Genomic DNA, 23,289 nt, shown 5'->3' on the forward strand with positions numbered 1-23,289 from the left:
GACCAAACCCTCTACAGTCCACAAAATAGAAACTCCTTCCTCCTACCCTTTTGCAGTCCAGGATCTCCCTCACCTCAAACACATAGGAAGAACTGCTGGGTGCAACTGTGGAACTGGTAGTCTTACTGTAGCGGTTCAGGACCACTGGTTTCAGAAGGGACACAAGAAAGTAGCTGGGGATTCTGAGGGTAGGAGGCAACCGCAGCTTATAGGAGACAAGGTTTATCTGTTGCAAAATCTCAAAAGGACAGAGGAACCTGGGAGCAAACTTGTATGAAGGCACCTTTAAACGGATGTTCCGTGAGGACAGCCAGACTTTGGTACCTGGGAGAAACTGGGGTGGCTCTCTTCTCATTGTATCCACTTTTCGCTTCATGTGAATGACTGCCAGCAAAATAGAGGACCGGGTCTGTTGCCAGATTTGCAGAAAGTCCCCAAATGCAGAGTCAGCAGTGGGTACATGAGATGTAGTCGCACAGGAAGAGGGACTCTAGGATGTTGACTGTACACAATGTTAAATGGAGTGGAAGTGGTGGACTCACATGTGTGGTTGTTATATGAGAACTCGGCCCATAGAAGAAGCTGTACACAGTTATCATGCTGCAAGGAGATGTAGTGGCGGAGATAATTCTCCATGATCTGGTTGATCCTCTCGACTTGCCTATTCGACTGGGGGTGATAGGCTGAGGAAAAGTCCAATCTCACATCCAGGAGTTTACAGAGGGCTCTCCAGTATTTTGAGGTAAATTGAATCTCCTGATCAGATACAATGTGAAGGGGCAAGCTATGCAAGCGAAAGATGTGCTGAATGAAGAGACTCGCCAGTCGTGGAGCAGAAGATAGGCCGGTCAGCGGGAGAAAATGTGCCATCCTCGAGAACCGGTCCACCACCACCCAGACAGTGTTGCATCCTGCTGAGGGAGGAAGGTCTGTGACAAATTCCATCGCAAAGTGCTGCTAGGGGGCATTGGGTAAAGGCAGAGGTTGAAGCAGGCTGGCAGGCTTGGAGTGAGTAACCTTGTTAGAAGCACACACCGTGCAGGAAGAGACAAAGTCCACAACATCTTTGGGTAGCGTGGGCCACCAGAAGTGACGAGCAATCAGGTCTCGGGTTTTACGAACACCAGCGTGTTCAGCTAGTTTAGAGCTGTGTCCCCAGCGGAGAATTCTTCTCCTGTCTGCCAACCGATCAAAAGTCCTCCCCGGAGGGATGTCTCTAACTGGCAAAGGATTGGCAGTGACAATGCAGGACGGGTCTATGATACTTTGAAGGGACTCCACTGTGTCATCCATCTTAAATGACCTGGACAGGGCATCGGCCCTCACATTCCTGTCAGCTGGACGGTAGTGGAGCACAAATTGGAAACAGGTGAAGAACAGCGACCACCTGGCTTGATGGGGGTTTAGTCGTTGAGTTGACTGGGGATAGGTGAGGTTCTTGTGATCGGTGTAGACCAGGATAGGGTGAGCTGCGCCCTGTAGCAGATGTCTCCACTCCTCCAGAGCCAATTTGATGGCAAGTAGCTCCCGATCCCCAATAGAGTAGTTCCGCTCTGCAGAGGAAAAAAGTCTTGAATAATAGCCACATACTACTGCCTTTCCTTTGGAATTCCTCTGGAACAGAAGTGCACCTGCACCAACAGAAGAAGCGTCCACCTCCAATGAGAACTGCTGAGACATGTCTGAAGTGAAGGTTTTCTTGATGTTATTAAATGCAGATTCTGCCTCTGGAGTCCACACCTTGGCGTTCACACCCTCCTTGGTAAGGGTAGAGATGGGAGCTGTCAGTGATGGGAAGTTTGGGATAAACTGCCTGTAGAAGTTGGCAAATCCCAAAAAAAGCTGTATGGACCTTAAGCCTTGGGGACGTGGCCATTCCAGAACGGACTTTACTTTCTCAGGATCCATCTTGAGACCTTGATCCGAGATGATATAGCCCAGGAAGGGCAGAGAATTATTTTCAAAGACACACTTCTCCAGCTTGGCATATAGACGATTCTCCCTTAACCCTTTCATGCCGACAATCTGTATATACACGTCCTTTTCGCACATACCCCGTGCTGCCAGGACGTGTATATACAGATCTCTGTTCCAGCCGGCATAGCGCTGTGAAAAGCGCTCGGACGTCGGCTGTGTCAGTGTCCGCAGCTCCCCAGCAACCTGTTCTCTGATAGCCGAACCGATTGGTTAGGCTACAGAGAATATGATCACTGGTATTAACTGCTTTCTTACCGCCCACAGTAAATTCACGTTGGCGCTTGCTGGGCTCTGTGCAGCGCCGATGTGAATTCACAGTGGGTGTTAAAAGCGCGATCCGGGTGTCTCAGAGTAGTGCTGACACCCGGATCACGCTGTTAACCCCTGCCTCTGGTTCCAGAGACATGACCGGGACCTGATTGGTTCAGGTCCCGATCATGTGATCACAGGGAAAGTTTGTTGCTACAACAAACTTTCCCGGGGACCGATTGCGGGTGCTGCCGTCGGTTGCATGGCAAAACCGGAGGCCATACAATGGCCTCCGGTCTGCCATTCACGGAAGGCTATGAGGACCAGCTCCCGTCAGTGTGACTGTCAACGTCACACTGACAGTTTATAATACGTTACACTACCTAGGTAGTGTAATGTATTATAGCAGCCATCAGTGCTGCAGGTCTTCAAGTAAAACAAGTTAAAAAAAAAAGTAATAAAAATGTTTTATAAAAGTGTAAAAACAAATTTTTTTTTCCAATAAAAAAGTACAATAAAAAAGTACACATATTTGGTATAACCGCGTTCGTAACGACCCCAACTATAAAACTATAATATTATTTTTCCCGCACGGTAAACACCACAAAAATTAAAAAACAATACAAGCATCCCTATTTTTTTCGTCATCACCCCTCCCAAAATATAGAATAAAAAGTGATAAAAAATTCGCATGTACCCCAAAATAATACGAATAAAAACCACAACCCGTCCCGCAAAAAACAAGCCCTTACACAGCTTTTTTGACTGAAAAATAAAAAAAACTATGGCTCTCAGAATATGGTGACACAAAAAATAAATAATTTTATAGAAAAGTGATTTTATTGCGCAAACGCCACAAAACATAAAAAAAACTATATACATATGGTATTGACGTAATCGTACCGACCTGCAGAATAAAGTAAAATGTCATTTATAGCGCACAGTGATTACTGTAAAAAAAAAGGACAAAAAACATTGTCAAAATGTATGTTTTTTCTGTCACTTTGCTTGCCAGAAAATCAAATAAAAAGTGATCAAAAAAAAATCACATGTACCCTAAAATGGTACCAATGAAAACTACAGATTCTAACATAACAAATAAGCCCTCACACAGCTCCGGTGGAGAAAAAATAAAAAAAAGTTCTGGCGCTCAGAATATAGCGACAGAATTTGTGCAGTGTCCAAAAGTGGATAAGATTGGCCACACATTTATGAATTATTTATTTACCCCCTTATTATACCCTCTTATTATGCCCTGATGTACGCTGCCCAGTTTACATATGCCACCACATTATAAACTGAAATACCAGCAAAACCACAAACAGAACTATTACCAAGCAAAATCTGCGCTCCAAAAACCAACTGGCGCTCCTTCCCTTCTGGGCTCTGCCGTGGGTCCAAACAGCAGTTTATTACCACATATGGGGTATTGCCGTAATCGTGAGAAATAGCTTTATAAGTTTTGGGGTGCTTTTTATTCTTTATTCCTTGTAAAAATTCATTTTTTCAGAAAAAATGTAGATTTTCATTTTCAAAGACATATTACAATAAATATAGCAAAAGACCTGTCGGGTCAAGATGCTAACTATACCCCTAGATAAATTCCTTGAGGTGTGTAGTTTCCAAAACCACTTTTGGGGAGATTCCACTGTTTTGGCACCACAAGACCTCTTCAAACCTGACCTGGTGCCTAAAATATATTCTAAAAAAAGGAGACACCAAAATCCTCTAGGTGCTCCTTTGCTTCTGAGGCCGGTGCTTCAGTCCATTATCACACTAGAGCCACATGTGGGATATTTCTAAAAACTGCAGAATCTGGGCAATAACTATTGAGTTGCAGTTCTCTGGTAAAACCTTCTGTGTTACAGAATTTTTTTTTATTACAAATGAATTTCGGCCTAAAAGGTTAATAAACTTTCTGACTGCTGTTTTGAATACTTTGAGGGGTGCAGTTTTTATAATGGGGTGATTTATGTGGTCTATCTAGAGCATAAGGCCCTCAAAGCAACTTCAGAACTGAACTGGTCCTTGACAAAATAGCCTTTTGAAATTTTCTTGAATATGTGAGAAATTGCTGCTAAAGTTCTAAGCCTTGTAACGTCCTAGAAAAATAAAATAATGTTCAAAAAACAATTTTGTGTGTTATTACTATCTGTATTAGAAGTAGATTAATTTAAAATTAGAAAAATTATAATTTTTGCACATTTTCTTAAAATTTTGGTGTTTTTCACAAATAAGCTATGAATTTATTGACCACATTTTTCCACTAGCATAAAGTACAATATGTCATGAGAAAATAACCTCTGAATCGCTTGGATAGGCAAAAGCATTCCAGAGTTATTACCACTTAAAATGACACGTCAGATTTGAAAAAATGGGGCTGGTCATTGAGGCATCGATGACCCTTGATCCTGAAAGGGTTAATCGCAGTAGAACCTGATGGACATGCCTCCGATGAGTCATTGGATCCGGGGAGAAAATCAAAATATCATCGAGATAAACTATAACACAGACATAGACGAGATCTCTGAAGATATCATTGACAAATTCTTGGAAGACCGCTGGAGTTTTACACAGTCCGAAGGGCATCATCAGGTATTCATAGTGCCTGTCTCGGGTATTGAACACCGTCTTCCACTTGTCACCTTGACGGATTCGGATCAAATTATAAGCCCCACGATAGTCTAATTTTGAAAAAATCCTGGATCCTCGTATACGGTCAAACAGTTCGGCTATAAGTGGCAACGGGTATTTGTTCTTGACTGTGATCTGGTTGAGACCACGGTAGTCAATGCAGGGTCGAAGAGATCCGTGTTTGTTTTTAACTCCTTAATGACCACCCACCATTTTTGACGGCAGGCGGTGCAGGTCCCCAGCCTAAAACGATGTCTTTTGGCGTCACTGTAGAAGAGGCTGATGAGTGCTACTGTGAGTGCTCATCCTCTAAGCAGGAGCTGTAACAAACAGCTCCTGATCTCAGAGCAGTCTCCTGTACACAGCTGGGGTCGAAAAATATTCGGATCCCAGCTGTTTAAACCCATGATTGCCTCGGTCCGTGACCGCGGCATGATCAAAGGGAATTACCCTCTTTGATCGCATCACCGCCGTTCCGGTGATGAGATCAAACACCAGGGAATCCTTCTGCAGTCAGCCCTGGGGACCTACAAAGGACCCCAGGGCTGTCTGTTCTGTTTGCCTGCTGTTCGGGCACACTATGTGCTGCCCGATCAGAAGCCTGTGTCACAGTGACACAGTGTAATGTATTAGCATACAGGAGTATGCTAATACATTAGAAGTAAAAAATAAAGTTATAAATAAAGTTATCCCTTAATGGGATTAGAAAAAAAAAAGGAACAAAAAAAGTCATTATTTTGAATAAAATACATTTTATTGCCCCTACACTAAATAAAAACAAAAAACCTACACATATGTATCTATACAACCGTAATAACCTGAAGAATTAATCTAATGGGTTATTTAGCATGAAATATGAACAGGATAAAAAATAAACAAGAAAAACAATGCCGAGAATCACTTTTTCCTATATTTACTCCGTAAAAAACAAAATTTTTACCCACAAACTAAGGGGAAAAAATACTATTTCTCTCACATAAAACAAGGCCTCATACAGCCACGTCAATGAAAAAATAAAAAAGTTATGGCTGTGAAAGGCAAAAAGACAAAAACGGAAACATTTAGCTGGTCATTAAGGTCTTTTCAGGCCCGGTCACTAAGGGGTTCACGAAGAAGAACTCGGCCCCAGCCGCGGAGGAAGACTTTCCTATGAAACCCCTCTACAAATTCTCCTTGAATAGACAGACATGGATTGAGTCTCTGGCAAGGAAAGAGGGTATACACATCCACGGGGAAGAGAGGCATTTGGAACCAGTTCAATGGGGCAGAAATAAGTCCGATGTGGGGGCAGAATCTCAGCCTCCCTCTTGTTGAAGACTTCTGCAAACTGAGCGAAATGAGGGGGTAATTCTGCCAATGACTGAGGCTAAGGAGGCTGGACAGGATGAATCTACAACAGACAGCGATCGAGACATTTAGAGCCCCATTGGAGAACCTCTCCGGAGTTCCAGTCCAGGACTGGGGCATGTAGTCGAAGCCAAGGCAGACCCGGCAGAACAGGATTGATGGCTTTGGGCAAAACAAGAAATGAAATCAGTTCTGAATGAAGGGCTCCAACTTGGAGCTTCAGTGCCTTGGTCTCAGATACAATCGGATCGGGCAGAGGCAGTCCATTCACAGAGGCAACAGCAAAATATGTCTCCAGAGGAACTGTGGGCAACAGTAGACGAGCCACTAGATACTTTTGGATGAAGTTTGCAGAGGACCCGGAGTCCAGATAGGCAGAAACCTGGTGCGTCCTCTAACCGGACACTAAAGGTTACAGGAATGGTCAGCTTGGAATTTAACCATTTATTTGCTACCAATACGACTAGGGTCGTCTCTCCAACCAAACCTAGGCACTGGGGTCTATCTGGCCTCTGGGGACACAAACGCACAACATGGCCTCTGAGGCCGCAATACAAAGTCCTGAATTGCATCTGCGTTGTTTCTCCTGGGTAGACAATTTGGCCTGGTACATTTGCATAGGCTCCTCTGGTGGGATGACTGAAGAGGACAGTAAGGATTGCTTGAAAATAGATGCCATCCTAGGAAATCCTCTCTCCCGCAGAACCTCTTGGGAACGCACCAAGATCCTCATGTCAACTCAGGTGGCTAGGAGGATGAGATAGTCCAGGCTAGGTGGCAGATCGCTAGAAGACAGTACCTGGCCAGAATGTGGCCACCAAAGCCTCGTTGTTCCAGGTTAGTTCAGCAGCCAGGATACGAAACTGAATGGCATACTCGCCCACGGAGAGGTCTCCCTGGTGTAGGGTCAGCATGGATGGAGCAGCAGAAGAAACTCTCCCAGGCTCCTCAAAAATCAAACGGAAAGTCCATAAAAAGCACTGCAAGTCCCGAGTCTCTGATCCCTGATTTTCCCACAGAGGACTTGCCCATGCCAGGGCTTTGCCAGTAAGGAGTAGGCCCTGTCATGTAGTTTGAAGTGGATCTGGCACGGATTCAGAAATCTCCAGCAAGTCCTCGTGTCTCCATCATAGCGAGGAGGTAGCGGCAGGAAGCATAGGGGATCGGCACTGGTACAGACAGGAGGTGTAGCAGGAGGAACAGCTGGAATAGGTGCGGTGACGACTGTGGATTGAGCAACCAGCCAATGTGCAATGGCGTTCACAGACAGGAGGAGTTGGTCTTGCATCTCTGTCAGCATGGCTTGTGTGGTCAAGGTCTCAGGTTGACCAGCGGGGTCCATGGCCTGTCACGATCACAGGGTATGTGGACCAGCTGGCCAAGTCACAGTCTACGCAAGAGTCTAAACAAGTTCGTAGCACAAGGGTACCTGAAATAGTCCAGACAGTGGCCGAGGCTTTAGCACGGATGGAGGTGGGTGCAGCAGGTAACGCCAGACGTGGCGGATGACACTGGATGTGGTAGATGACACTGGACGTGGCAGATGTCAGTGGGTGCAGTAGGACACGACTCAAACACTAACAGGCTCAGGAACAAGGACACAGCACGGGATGCAGGATACAGGTAGCAGGGCACTGGAAACAACGGGAACAGGATAACACTAAGGGACCATTTGTAAAGACTAACATGGTATTAACTAACAACGATCAGGCAATGAACAAAGGGGCAGGGCCCATTTTATAGTCCAGGGAATCATGGCTAGTTGATGATTTCCCATGTGCGCTCCCTGGCCCTTTAAGGCCGGGCACGAGCGTACGCGCGCACCCTATGGGACACAGCGGACCGGAGTGGAAGTGAGCGCTGGCGTCTCCTGGGAAGGAGACGCGATCCAGCTCTCACAGATCCATGGCTGCGGCCGCCTGGGGGTGAGTAAACCCGACGGCCATGGACGCTACAAAAACAATGTCTATGTGGAGGGTTTAAGTTCTACCGCTCCACAGTGGTCAAATATACAAATAGGCTGCAAATAGCAGCTATATTGAAACACAAACAAAATGGCTAATACAATTATATCGGGGCCCGTTTTACCAAAATTTTGTTGAAATTATTATTTTGAGGTAGACAATCACATTTGAAATAGATTTAATAAAAGTTGAGTTTCAATACACCGCAAGTTAGTGGGGAATCTATATTTGTGGACTACTTGATGTAATCTATTGGTGTATAAAAACGTGTCATAGCGACACAGTGTAATGTATTAGCATATAATACATAAGAATAAAATAAAGTTGTTAAAAAGTTATCCCTTCATGGGTTTAAAAAAATGTAAGAAATAAATTATTATTATTTTATTTTTTAAAAAGTCATTATCTCTACATATAATAAAACTGTAAACTTTGAATGTTTGTACATTGAAAATATTTGCGAAATAATAATAATTGGGGGGATGAAGGATAAGTGATAGAATGCATTGGAATTATTGTCTGTTTGTTTGCGCACGCATCACGTAAAAACTACTGACCCAATTAAGATTGAATTTTTAGAAAAACATAGGGGTCAACTTGAAGTAACATTTAGTTTTTATTTCATCGCAATCGGTTCACTCAATCAGAAGATATGCAAATTTAATGTTTTCAAAAATTCATTTACATTGCATTAGTACAACAACAACAAACACATGGAAACCATGGCAACCAATCACATTTTTACTTTCATTTTGTATTGTCTTGGAAAAATAGACACCAGTAGGTTGCTATGGGCAACTGCTCCAAATTTCATCTATACTGATTGTTATATAAGGGAGAGGTTGCAATCAATCAGATTGCTGCAAATTTTTCAAGCTGCCTCAGACAAATTACAGCTGTGATCTGATTGGTTGCTAAGGACAACAACTCCAACTTTCGTCTATATTGTTTTTTTTATGCATCTGAGGCACATATAACTACCAATCAGGTTTCCGCTTTCATTGTCCAAGTTGCCTCAGAAAAAAAGAACTCTAATCTGATTGGTTGCTATGGACAAAAGTTCCAAAATGTCTTTATTTTGGTTCTTACACATAGAAGGGATATAAAATAACCAATCAGGTTGCTGCTTTCATTCTCCCAGCTGCCTCACAAGAATCTAAACTGTAATCTGATTGCTTGTCTGTATTGGATATTACACATAGAAGAGAGATAAAGCAACCAATCCGCTCGCTGCTTTCATGCACCTAGCTGCCTCAAAAAAACGTAATCTGATTGATTGTTACAAAGGGCTCGGACAGCGGCCTCTCGGTCTCCAGAGAGTAAATGTCTTCCAGAAAAAGATCAAATATTTCTCAATATAGCAGAAATGCAAAAAGAATGAGAATAATTAGGTCTCAATAATCTGAAGAAGATCATTTGGTGACACTTACTGCAGCTCAAGAACATTAGGCCAGAACTCGCGCATCAGAAACTTATACCCAGTGTGAGTCTCGGCTAAGTACGCAGCGTGCTCGCATGGCGGCCTCTCAGTCTATGGAGAGTAACGAGGAAAGCGAAGCACAACTATCTGTTGACCGACAGCGCGATGCATCGTCACGCGAGTCTGAAACTGTCACCGACAGAGAATCTCGCTTGAGTTGTCAGAGAGCTCGCACAGCGGCCTCTCGAGAGCTTGAACGTAGTGAAGAACGTGAAGCAAGATTAACCGCCGATTGTAAATGTCAGAACTATGCCACAGCTTTCGAAAGCGAAGACCAATATCAACGACGATTGGAATCAGCTGGAAAGAATTATGGACACAAGTGCCAAAATAATGAAAGTTATTTATCGTCTGAAAGGGAAAGAGTAGATGAAATACGGCAGGCAGAAACCGCAGAACAACGTCAATCACGCTTAGAGGCTGATCAAATTTCACACTCTCTTAATAGAATATCTATTTCATCAGAAGGTTCAGATGAGTCTCAGGAGTATGGTGTGGCAAACAATGTTGTTCCAATAAGGAAACGGCTTTATGTATTCCCCTAGGATTAACTATGCTGAATTCGCTTCCGTAGGTGGTATGGTCGTAATTAGCAAATTTTGCGGTGCCCTCAAATGCCATTAAGTTTTACCGGTGGTCTGCGTTACATGCATGAACGTACACAAGATGCTTTCTGCTACGTCCGAAAATACGGCTGGCTTGACCTTTTCATAACGTTCACAACTAATCCAAAGTGGTACGAAATTTCCCAAGAACTTCTCACAGGACAGGCGACTTATGATAGGCATGATATTATAGCCAGAGCTTTCCCACTTAAAACTAAAGTTGATGATCGACCTGATCACAAAACAAAAAGTTTTCGGTTCAGCTCTTTGATTCATGTACAGTGTTTAATGGCAAAAGCGTGGCTTGCCACACGCCCACATTCTCCTGTGGCTGCAAGAAAAAATTTGCCACGATGCTGTTGTCACGGTCATAAGTGCTGAATTTCCTGACCGGAATGAGGATCCCGATATTGCAAGACATTGTAAATAGGCATATGGTTCATGGGCCATGCAGCGCTTTAAATAGAAACTCTCCTTGCGTGCAGGAGGGTCATTGCTCTAAAAGATACACTGGAGCGCTATTAGAGCAAACAATGTCGGGGGAAAATGGTTATCTGTTGTATCGTCAAAGTTCACCCCTACAAGGCGGTTTCACAGCTACAGTCAGGTTACATGGTCAAGAAATTGTTTTGGACAATCGACGGGTTGTACCCTATTCACCGATGCTATCAAGAACATTTCAAGCTCACTTCAACGTCGAAATATGTAACAGCGTCGAAGCCATCACATATATATGTAAATACATCAAAAAGGGTAGTGACCAGGCCACGTTTGCGTTGAGAAATAATAATAAATATGACGAAGTCACAAGGTTTCAATCTGCCCAATATATAAGCTCTTCTGAGGCGGTGTGGCACATTTTCAGCTTCCACATTCACGAGAGACATCCGCCAGTGATGCATCTTGATGTTCACCTTGAAGGCGGGCAAAGGGTGCACTTCAACCCTGAAAATGTGGCAGAGCGGTTAGAAAACCCGAGACAAACCACTTTGCTGGCATACTTTCAACTTTGTGAAACAGATGATTTTGCAAAAACACTGTTATATAACGAAGTTCCGTCATATTATACTTTTAATAAGCAGCAGGGTGTTTTCAACCGTAGAAGACATGGAACATCTGTGAATGGCGAGCCCGGCATGTTAAAAGAACACGTCATTGGAAGAGTCTATACGGTGCATCCAAACAACTCCAAATGCTATTACTTACGCTTACTTCTACATACAGTGCGAGGACCTACTTCTTTTGTCGAATTGCGAAAGGTTGACGGTATTGAATATCCTACTTACCAGGCTGCTTGCCGAGTGCATCACTTGCTAGATGGTGATCAGCATTGGGATAGCGCTTTGGCCGAAGCATGCGTCAGCGATAGTCCACATCGCTTGCATCATTTGTTTGCCATTTTGCTGTTTTTTTGTGGACTTTCGGATGCTGCACAGTTGTGGCAAAAATATCAGGAAAAATTAGTTGAAGACTTTTTCAGGAATGCACAACTAAACAATGACGGCGAACTGAACGACACGTTGCGTGACAGTAGTATGAATTGATGTTTGCTGGTTATCCAAGACATAGTTAAATTTATAGGGGGTAATCGTGTCTCTCAATATGGTATGCCCGCACCAGCTTTAGACGGGGAACACATTAACGGGAAGTTGCCCGATACATTGCAAAACGGTGTCTCGAGTCTGACAGAGGAACAGCGTATGATATTCAATCGTGTGTGTCATAGTGTAGATGGTACTTTGGGAGAAATCCTGTTTTTAGATGCACCCGGTGGTACGGGAAAAACAATTCTCACCAAAGTCATCTTGGCCCAAATATGCAGTCAAAGCAAAATTGCTCTTGCTGTCGCTTCATCGGGCATATCAGCCACATTGCTGCCTGAAGGCAAAACCGCTCATACAATGTTCAAGATCCCGATTGACTTGAATCTTACGGAAAGCCCAGTGTGTAATGTATCTAGAAACAGCGACAAAGCAAGGTTTTGACGCGATTGCTGCTTAGTAATATGGGACGAGTGAACTATGGCAAACCGTAAAGAGGTAGAAGCAGTAGATAAAACCTTGCGAGATATCAGACAACATGACCAGCCCATGGGTGGTATGACAATGCTTTTCTGTGGCAATTTTAGACAGACTTTGCCAGTCATACCACGAGGAAGGAGGGCAGATGAAATTAGAGCCTGCCCAAAGAGCACTCTATGGCGCAAACTTATACTGATGCATTTAACAATAAATATGCGGACACGAACAGGAGGCAACCCGAATGCACAAGAGTTTTCAGATTTATTACAAAAAATTGGAGACGGCACGTATCCGCAAGAAGTAGGGAAAGTTATTTTGCCTGATAATTTATGTTGTACTGTTCTATCACTGCAAAACCTAATTTTTTCTGTGTATGGTGACCCAACGCAAATAACAAATCATGAAAACTCTTGGCTATATGAAAGAGCTATTTTGACCCCTCGCAACGACCAGACAGCAGCAATAAACGCTGAAATATTGACGCGTGTTCATGGGGAAAGTGCAGAATGTATTTCTATCAACAGAGTCATTGAACAAGAAGACGCTACCAACTATTCTGTGGAATTTTTATATTCCCTAAGCACACCCGGTCTTCCGTCACACAAAATTTATTTAAAAGTCGGCGTCCCCATAATTCTCCTAAGAAATTTAAGCCCACCAAAACTATGTAACGGCACCCCACAAAAATCACAAATCTACAACAAAACGTGACAGAAGCTGAGATTTTAACAGGATACGGCGCAGGTGATAGCGTTTTTATAACCCGAATCCCCCTCATTCCAAATAATTTTCCCTTCAGTTTTAAACGTGTACAGTTTCCTGCCAGCTTATGTTATACTATGACCATCAACAAAGAGCAGGGCCGAACGCTGCACGTTGCTGGCGTGGACCTCAGTGTCAGCGGCTTTGCGCATGGCCAGCTCTATGTGGCTCTCTCCCGTGTTAGCAACTCCACCAATCTTTATGCACACATCCCTGGTGGTTCTACTGCTAACATTGTTTACAGGGAAGCATTGTCGTAGTGAACCTGACTACTGAAAGAAAACTATTTTTAATTGAAGATTGTTTATTGTCTTTGTTTTTTTTCACTTTGTTTTGTGTATTTGTCCAAGGTTAGGAGTATACTAATAAAAAACGGCATCGGTACGTTTTTCAATGGTCTGACAAAATCGCGGGGCACAGATAGTTTAGAATAAAATATATTTTATTGCCCATACATTACATAAAAACGAAAACCCCATACATTTATAGGTATCTACAAGACCGTAATAGCCTGAAGAATTAATTTAACGTGTTGTTTAGCGTAAAAACATGAATGAGATAAAAAGTAAACCAAAAAAAATGCATAAAATCGCAATTTTTCTATTTTCACACCACAAAAAAAACCCCCAAATAATACAACTTACACAGTACATTTACCCCTTAAACTTCACAGGAACAAAAATACAATTTCAAAATACAATTACAAAAATACGTCAATGAAAAAATAAAAAAGTTATGGCTGCTGAAAGGCAGAGAGGCAAAAACTAAAAAAAATGTAGTTGGTCATTAATGCCTTTTCAGGCCTGGTCATTAAGGGGTTAAAATGAAAAAAGCAATAATAAAAATTATCTGATTAAAAAATAAGTGTATTTACTAACTTAATTCACGGATCAAACTCAATATACATTCAGAAGGTTGGGTGTGGGATTTTAGATTTTTTGCCAATAGCATTTGCTCAATTTATGGAATTTCACTTCCATAAAAGTTTTCGTTTTAAATCAGAATTTGTAGGAAGAAATTTAACATCTGCAATTATATATATATATATATATATATATATATATATATATATATATATAAACATTGATACGGATGTACACTTTTGAAGTGATTTTTTTTTAATATAAATAAATTATTAATCTGATTACTTGTTTAAATGATCACATCTAAGTTGTTTAAAATTTCACTACAAAAGTGGAAAATTTACCTGAAATTTTAATTACCTGGAGTCCGTAGGCAGCACACTTAAGGGTTAAGATACTTCATCTGACCGGATAGAAGAGACATATTACTCAGCAGTAATCAATTAAACAATTAGGAGGTTCCAGGTAACCTTAAATAGAGCCCAAAGCCCTTCAGAAAGCGTAACGTATGCAGCAGTATATATATATATAGGGTGGGATACTTGTGCTGCCTACGGACTCCAGGAAATTAAAATTTCAGGTAAATTTTCCACTTCCTGATCGTCCTAAGTTAGCACACTTAAAGGGAATGTGTTGCCAGCAAAACATGTTGTTTTTTTTTTAGTTAAACAATTAGTGTGTAGGTGATTAAACATTGTTCTAATTTTTTTAATTTTTTTCACGAGTCAGGAAATATTATAAATTGGATTCAATTTATAATATTTCCCAGCACTGGTCACTAGATGGAGCAATTCCCAAAATTGCAGCATTGCATGTGGTAAAGCAACCACATTGCTTTATGCTGCAAAATTGGGAAAAAATCCCTCGCTCTAGTGAGCTCTCAGAATCCCCCCTCCTTTATCCTGGCTAGTGCCGGGAGAAACGAGGGGTTTGAATGGTCTAACCTCCTACACTGTGTGTCGCCATTTTTTGAGCTAACACACAGTGTAGAAGGTTTACATACACTAGTAAAACACACTGAAACACGAACATACATAGAAATCACTTACCTGCTCCAGTCGCCGCCGCTCCCTCCGGTCCGTCCGCTCCGTCTGCTGCCGCTGCTCCATGTGCACAAGTCCGGAAGCCGCGACCGGAAGTAGTGATCTTACTGCCCGGCCGCGACTTTCGGTCCACAGGAAAATGGCGCCGGACGGCGCGCATTTCAAATCGGACTGTGTGGGAGCGGCGCATGCGCCGTTCCCACACACACACGGCGTACACCATAGTGGATGGAACGGGCCCCGTTCGCAGTCCCTATGGGACTGGAGCTGCCGTATTCCATGTCTGTATGTGTCGTTAATCGACACATACAGAAATGGAAAAAAAAATGGCAGCCCCCATAGGGAAGAAAAAGTGTAAAAATAGAAAAAAGTAATACACAAACACACAAATAAATATAAACGTTTTTAATAAAACCCTAACATAAAACTGATATAAAAAAAAAAAATTTTGGTGACACTGTTCCTTTAAGGGACTTAACAAGCAATGACAATATGGGGGGGGGTTTAGGCCTTGGATGCTCCCACTAGAATTTTGCCTTCAGAAGAAAACAAGTCGAGCCTATAGTGTTTAATGAAGTTCGAGGAAGAAGACCAAGTGGCTGCTTTGCAGACTTGGTCTAAGGGGACATGGCATCTTTCTGCCCACGATGTGGATGTGGACCTGGTTGAATGGGCCCGAAAATCTTAAGGGGATTCTAGACCCTCCATGGCATAGCAATCCCTGATGATTTCCTTGAGCCATCTAGCTAGTGAGGCTTTGCTGGCTTTTTTCCCCCTTATTTGGCCCCTGAAATTGGAGAAACAGCCCTTTGGATTGTCTAAAGGGGGCCGTCATTTTTAGATAGGCAAGTAGGGACCTCCTTACGTTTAAGCATTGAGAATTAATAGGGGTATCAGAGGCTGAGTCTACTGGTAGGACCGGCAAAACTATCTCTTGATTTAAATTGGAGCTAGACGGTACTTTTGGTAAGAACACCGGCATTGTTCTGAGGATAACACACTCGGGTAAGATCCTAAGATAAGGCTCTTTACAGGACAGAGCTTGCAACTCGCCAACCCGCCCTGCGGAGGTAATAGCTATCAAGAATAGGGCTTTATATGAGAGAAGCTTAAGGCTTATACTATGAAGCGGCTCAAACGGGGCATGGCTGATGTGCTTCAAAACAATGGCCAACTCCCAAGAGGACAACGGATTGTGATAGTATGGCCTTAATTTTTGAACTGCTTTCAGGAATCTGGTTATCAGTGGATGGTTGGAGAACCTTCCCTCTGAATTAGCATTATTGGCCGTTAAATGCACTTTTAATGTATTGGGGTTGAGGCCTTTCTGGTATCCCTCTTGCAGAAACTGCAATACTGTGGACACCGTATGTGATGACCTGTCATTATCCTGACACCATTTTGAAAATATAAGCCATATCCGAGAATATATTTTCGTCGTACTGGGTTTCCTGGAGGCTAATAGGGTATTAACTACTTCATCAGAGAAGCCCTTATTTTTTAGAGACTGCCGTTCAGTTTCCATGCCGTCAACTGTAACCTGTCTAACATGAGATGAAACCAATCCTCCAGGAGATCTGGACATAATGAGAGTTTCCAGAAGTTTCCGTTTGGGATTTTTATTACGAATGGAAACCATGCCCTTCTGGGCCATTGGGGAATGATCGCTATGGCCTTCACTTTCTCGTCCCTTATTTTCCTCAATACCCGAGGAATTAGAGGGATGGGGGAAAGACATATATGAAGGTCTTTTCCCAACTCATTGATAGGCTGTCTATGGCATATGGGTGATCCGACCTGTTGAGGGAGCAAAACTTTCTTAACTTGGCATTCCTTGCGGTTGCTATGACGTCTAAAGATGGTTTGCTCGTCTTGCTGGTGATTTGGAGGAAGACTTCCGGATTCAAGCTCCATTCTCCCGGGTGAATCCGTTTCCTGCTCAGCCAATCCGCTTTCAGATTCAATATCCCCCGAATGTGGACTGCGGAGACAGATCTCAGATTGCGTTCTGCCCACCGCATAATTTAACTGCATTCCCTGCTGAGGGAATTGCTTTTGGTGTCCGACTGAATCTGTACATCAAGATGATGGAGTACAGTCTGAAAGCGTAATAGGGCTAGTTTGACCACCCTGAGCTCCATCATGTTGTATGAAAGGCAGCTGTCATGTTTGGACCATTTCTCTTGCACCCATGATGTTCCCACATGTGCACCCCAGCCTGAGGCATCCGTAGTGAGGACTATCCGATGAACTGGTCTCAGAGATCTACCTTGATCGAGATGGTAGGGCACCAGCCACCACTGGAGGTCCCGTTTCACATCCGGAGGCACGGATATTAGGGTGTCGAGTGACACTAATCTCTTGTCCCAGACTTTCAATATGTTGGATTGCAACATTCGTATGTGTGCCCTTGCCCAGTGTACCACCTCGATGGCCGACGTCAGAAGGCCTAACACTCTCATGGCCTGACGGATGGAGCAGTGATTGGACGAAGTTAGTCGCTGAACGCCCTGATGGATAGAACATATCCGGTCGCTGGACAGAGTCAGTGACATTTTCAGTGTGTCTATCATGAAGCCTAAGTACTTTAACTTGGTGCATGGTGTTAGATGAGACTTCTGGAGGTTTATGATAAAACCATGCGATCTGAGCATGTCTAGAGTGACCTTCAGGTGTTTTATGAGCATGTTTTCTGACGGAGCTCTCACCAGCCAATCGTCCAAGTATGGACATACGAAGATCCCTTTCATGCGTAGTATTGCAGACAATACCACCGCTACCTTCGTAAACACTCGGGGTGCTGATGTTAGGGTAGGCAGGTGAACTGAAGATGCAGGACTTGATACTGAACAAGAACTTCTACCCGAAGAAACTTCCTGTGTTTCTTCAGGACTGGGATATGAAGGTATGCATCTTGCAGATCGATAGTGGCTAGAAAATCTCCTTCTTGGATGATATTTATGACAGCTAGTATAGATTCCATTTTGAACTTTTTCTTTACAAAGAACTGGTTCAGATATGTTAAATCTATCACTAATCGCCACTTGTCTGCTTTTTTGGGAACGGCAAAGATAGGGGAGTACACTCCCCGACCCCGCTGATGATACGGGACTTCCTCCAATGCTCCCTTCCTTATAAAGTCCTGAATACAGAATTTGTTCTTTGGAACGGTGTTTAATTCCAGTGAGTAACCATTTTGGATGGTGGATCTGACCCAGGCGTCTGTGCACGTTTTTAGCCATAGGTGAACAAAACTTTCCCAGTCTTCCACCCACTGGACACTCCTCTCTATTGGCGTCATAAGTTAGAATTTTTCCGAAAGGGAGATTTCTTCCTAACGGAGGTGTTACCCTCTTGCTTGCGTTTGAATCTACGCTGTCCACCCCTCCCTTGAAAATATTTTTGACTCTTGGGGGACCTTTTGAAATGTTTTTTAAATGACGACCTCATTGGAGGACGGGGGAAAGAAACCCCTTTGTCATCATTAATTAGTTTAAGGATGTGTTACAGCTGAGGGCCAAAGACAGAGGAGGGATGAAATGGCAAGGAGCAGAAATGATTTTTGGATGGCACGTCCCCTGACCATTGCTTGATCCAGAGGGTTCTACGCGCCATATTAAAGAGAGTCAGGGATCTGGAAGAAAACTTCAAGTCATCCAAAGGCTCGTCACACAAAAATTCTGCAGCTGTCTTCATGAGAGGGATACTTTGCACGATCTTCTCTCTCGATACGCCTTCCTCTAGATCCTGGGAGAGCTGACTCAGCCATGTACGAAGGGCTCTGGCAACCGGGATGGAAGCGGACGCCCCTTTGCACGCCGCAGCCGACGAAGAGTAGGCTTTTTTTTAATATGGAATCAGCTCTGCGGCCCATTGGATCTTTTAAGAGTGAAGACTCCTCTGAAGGAAACACAGATTTCTTTGACAATCTGGCGACAGCAAGATCAACTTTGAACTGAACTTGGGATCTGTTTTGTAGGTGTTTTTAAACCTCGCCCCTTGATCAATGCGCCTCTCCGGTTTATCCAAATCTTTCTGGACCCAGTCTGTAATAACAGGATGGGAGGGGAGGACTCTCTCCTTATTGACCGGAAAATAATAAAGTTGTTCCCTCCTAGGTTTATGAGACACATCTTTATCAGTCTCCACGGTCAGCTTCACTGCTTTTAGCAAGTGCGGGACCTTGTCTTTATCTAACAGATAAATATTATCTGAAGGTTCTCCATCAGAGTCCGCAGAATCCAGATCCTCCTCTGATAGATCATATTCGGAAGGGGATTGCGGCGAGGGCGACCGCATTCTACCTTTAGCCGACTTAATCTCCTGAAAGGTATCTGTAAGCTGATCTTTAAACCAGGAAAGAAACCCCACGGCTTCAGTATTGAAGGATTGTTCAGGAGGTCTGCAAGAAGAGCAGAAACTCTGGTCCCAATCCCCTGGCAACGGTTGCTGACAACCTTTACACATTTTGTACTTGGACTTCCATTTACATTTCCCTTGAGATACAGCACTTGCCATCTGGGAAAAAAGGCATGCAATTACACTCTTATCTGTAAGAGGCCTTAAGGAAGCAAACAAACCCTTCTCACATTAACACAATGAAAGTTTTGGGTACCTTAATCTCCGGGTTCGAGCAGCTGCACCAGCGCCGTAGTCCCGGATTCGCGTTCCTTTATTGAACCGCCGGGATCCCGCGAGACTTATGTTCTCGCGCATGCGCATTCAGCACCGAAGTCTGGGAAGTGCACAGCGCATGTGCCGGAATCCAGCGTACAACTTGCAGCGGCCATCTTGGGACACCCGTCCGGAGGTGTATGGCATCCACGTCCAGGAGCCGAGGGACAGTTCAGACCTGTATGCCGCTCCGGACTGGAAGCGTGGCTTCTCATTACCTCCAGGTAAGATTTTTAGAGGGCCGAGGGACCGAGGAAACCCCCAGTATACAGCCCCCCATGTCGTCATGGGTCGCAGCTTAGGGACAGAGGAACCCCCTCTGTTTAAGCATCTTTGGTATAGGTGTCTTCTGTCTTCAACTATCCATGTTTAGAGAAGAGAAAAAATAAGCTTTCTGAAGGTCTTTGGGCTCTATTTAAGGTTACCTGGGACCTCCTAATTGTTGAATTAATTACTGCTGTGTAATAGGTCTCTTCTATCCGGTCAGATGAAGTATCTTAACCCTTAAGTGTGCTGCCTTAGGACGATCAGGAAGTGTATATATTCTTTAACTGCAGTAATGCTACAGCGTATATACACATAAAAAATAAATATATATATATATATATATCAAAACAATTTTACAGTTAAATAAAATCTGCAGTAAAAACTGCCACTTTAAGGCTATGTTTACAAAGGGTGAATATGCTGCGTAACAGCACACAGCATATCCGCCCTGGGCCCCACAGGGAATACCGGCCTAAAAACTGCACCAAATTGTGGTGCAGTTTTTCGGCCAGAATGTTCACTGCGGAAAGCTGCAAGTTCTGAAAAAAAAATTACATACTTACCCTCTGACGTCCTGCAGCCCGGCCTCCTGGGATGACGTTTAATTCCATGTGCTCGCTGTTGCCTGTGATTTACTGCAGTGGTGACATGGGATGAAACGTCACCCCAGGAGGCCGGCTTGGACGAAGAAACACAGAATTCTGTATAAGATTTCTTTTTTTAGAGCTGCGCTTTTTTAATTCAATGGGAAAAACCTGGAACAGAAAAGCAGCGATTCCGCTAATAGAATTGACATGCTGCAGATCTAAAAAAAACGCACCACAGGTCAATTTCTGAGCATTTTTTCCACTCATAATTTACGTAGGGTGTGGATGACGTGTTCAAATCTCATCCCCTCGGCTGCTGCTGTATTTTGCCACAGATTTTGAACAATGAAATTAGTTGCGGAAAATCTGCAGTATTTATGCTAATGTGCAATGCTGTGAGGGATCTGCCTGTTCACAAGCTTGTGGACCGTTTCCAATAGTAACCAGGAGAATTGTGACTGCAGCTCTGTGTTATAATACAGGCTGTAATTTAGTATCAGTACACAGTAAGTAATACCATGCAAAAAGAAAATTATTCAGTCTTTATGTGGATTATTTCTATAAATAAACTGTAAAATGGGTTTAAAGATGACACAAAATGTAAAATGTTTTATATTAAAAAGATTTACCATATTAGATTTAAATTTTACATAGTACTCTTATATTATAATCTATTACATATTATAATCTTACCCACTCTCAGAACAAAATCGTTATAAGACTGGTAGTTGATTTCATCAAGGACATCAAACATCGCAATAGAAAAATCTGCAAGTGTGCTTAGGTGAGCGTAAATAGATTTTTTTGCCTGTGTAGAGAAAAAAAATTATAATTGGAACAAAATTATATGAGTTGTACTAAACAGGGCCTAATATTTAAGAATGTTTAGACATATTTTTTAAAAACTAGATCTTAAAAAGAACAGTTTTATATAACGTGAGCCATAAAATATTTTGAGCCATAATATGAAATATTAAAAATGTTGTTCTGTTGACAATAGGAAAAAAAATACCCTAAATTGCTAATAGAGCATGGTCTGAACGTGATGGCAGGCAGTTTAACTCCTTAATGACGGCCATATATTGTTTCCGGCGGCCGTTTAGGGAAGTTCTACTGACGCGCCGCATTTTCACGGCGGCAGTTTAGAAGTTGTTAACCCTTAATCGTGTTCTCTGCTCCTGAAGCCTAGGCTGTTGCTGTCAGAGACAAATAGCAGTGGTCTCAGGTCATGTGAGCCTGTTTAACCCCTCAGATGCGGCAGTCAATAGCGAACGCCGCATCTGAGTGATTTTAGAAGGAGGGGCACCCTCTCTCATCCCATCTGCACCCTGCAATGCGATCACGGGGTGCCGATGGTTTGTATGACAGCCTAACAGAGGCCCCCAGGTTTGCCTCTAGTGAATGCCTGTTAACAGTTTAAGGGTATGTTCACACGGCCTATTTTCAGACATAATTCGGGCGTTTTACACCTCGAATTACGCCTGAAAAGACGGCTACAATACGTCTGCAAACATCTGCCCATTGCTTGCAATGGGTCTTACGATGTTCTGTTCAGACAAGGTGTAATTTTACGCGTCGCTGTCAAAAGACGGCGCGTAAAAAGACGCCCGCCTCAAAGAAGTGCATGTCGCGTGCACTTGCAAAAATGTCTGAAATTCTGGAGCTGTTTTCGCCTGAAAATAGCTCCGTAATTTCAGACGTATTTTGTTAAGACATGAGCATACCCTTACACTGACAGGCAATAATACACTGCAATACAGAAGTATCACAGTGTATTATAAAATTGATCAAATGATTGCATAGTGTAATGTCCCCTAGTCGGACTAAAAATTGAATGTTTAAAAAGTTTAATAAAGCTTATAATAAATAAAAATCCCAAGTAAAAAAGTTAAATAAAACCCACATTTCGGCGGGATTCACACGACAGGGATTCCCGGCCGGTTGCCGGCCGTTCATAAATTGGCCGGCTCCCGGCTGTATTAGGAATAATAGACCCCTTCGGCGGGATTCACACGACAGGGATTCCCGGCCGGGTGCCGGCCGTTCATAAATCGGCCGGCACCCGGCTGCATTAGGAATAATAGACCCCTAATGGGGCTATTCACACGACCGATTTTTTGACGGCCGGGAAAACCGGCCGTCAAAAAATAGGACATGCTCTATTTTCGGCCGGGTGCCCGGCCCCCATAGAAGTCTATGGGGCCGGGTAATACACGGCCATCACCGGAATGTGTTCCGAGTGATGGCCGGGTCTACCGTCGCTCGCGCACACTCTCTCCTCCTCCTCACAGTGCAGAGTGCATGTGAGGAGGAGGAGGAGGGTCTTTTACTGCTCGCTGTAGGAGTCGGAATCCCCAATCCCCGGCCGACTCTATGGCCGGGGATGCCGCTACAGGAGAAGTGCGTGACTGCACTGTCCATATATGGACACAGCGAAGTGACTCACTTCTGCAGCGAAATCCCCGACTCTATGGCCGGGGATTCCGCTACAGGAGAAGTGAGTGACTACACTGTCCATATATGGACACAGTGACATCACTCTCTTCTGAAGCGGAATTCCCGACCTGTGTCAGGGAATTCCTCTTCAGGAGAAGTCAGTGTCCATATATGGACATTGAAGTCAGTGACTTCTCCTGGAAGGGGGGGGGGGGGTGGGTGGCATCACCTACAGGGGGCAGGGTGGGTGGCATCACCTACAGGGGGCAGGGCGGGTGGCATCACCTACAGGGGGCTGGGTGGCATCGCCTACAGGGGGCAGGGTGGCATCGCCTACAGGGGGCAGGGTGGCATTGCCTACAGGCGGCAGGGTGGCATCG

The 23,289-nt window shown here is 43.7% G+C and overlaps 1 protein-coding gene across 2 annotated transcripts in view; it reads right to left on the reverse strand.

Annotated features, from left to right (window-relative positions):
• ADCY1 (adenylate cyclase 1) overlaps positions 1-23,289 on the reverse strand; it is a 763,759-nt gene that overhangs the window by 20,399 nt on the left and 720,071 nt on the right. For both annotated transcript variants that reach the window (XM_075827013.1, XM_075827012.1), the window contains one exon: positions 21,167-21,281. In XM_075827013.1, coding sequence (XP_075683128.1) covers positions 21,167-21,281 — 115 coding nt within the window. The remainder of the gene's footprint in view (positions 1-21,166; positions 21,282-23,289) is intronic.

This window comes from Rhinoderma darwinii, chromosome 5 (genome assembly GCF_050947455.1).
Source record: "Rhinoderma darwinii isolate aRhiDar2 chromosome 5, aRhiDar2.hap1, whole genome shotgun sequence".
NCBI classification, from domain to species: Eukaryota; Metazoa; Chordata; class Amphibia; order Anura; family Rhinodermatidae; genus Rhinoderma; species Rhinoderma darwinii.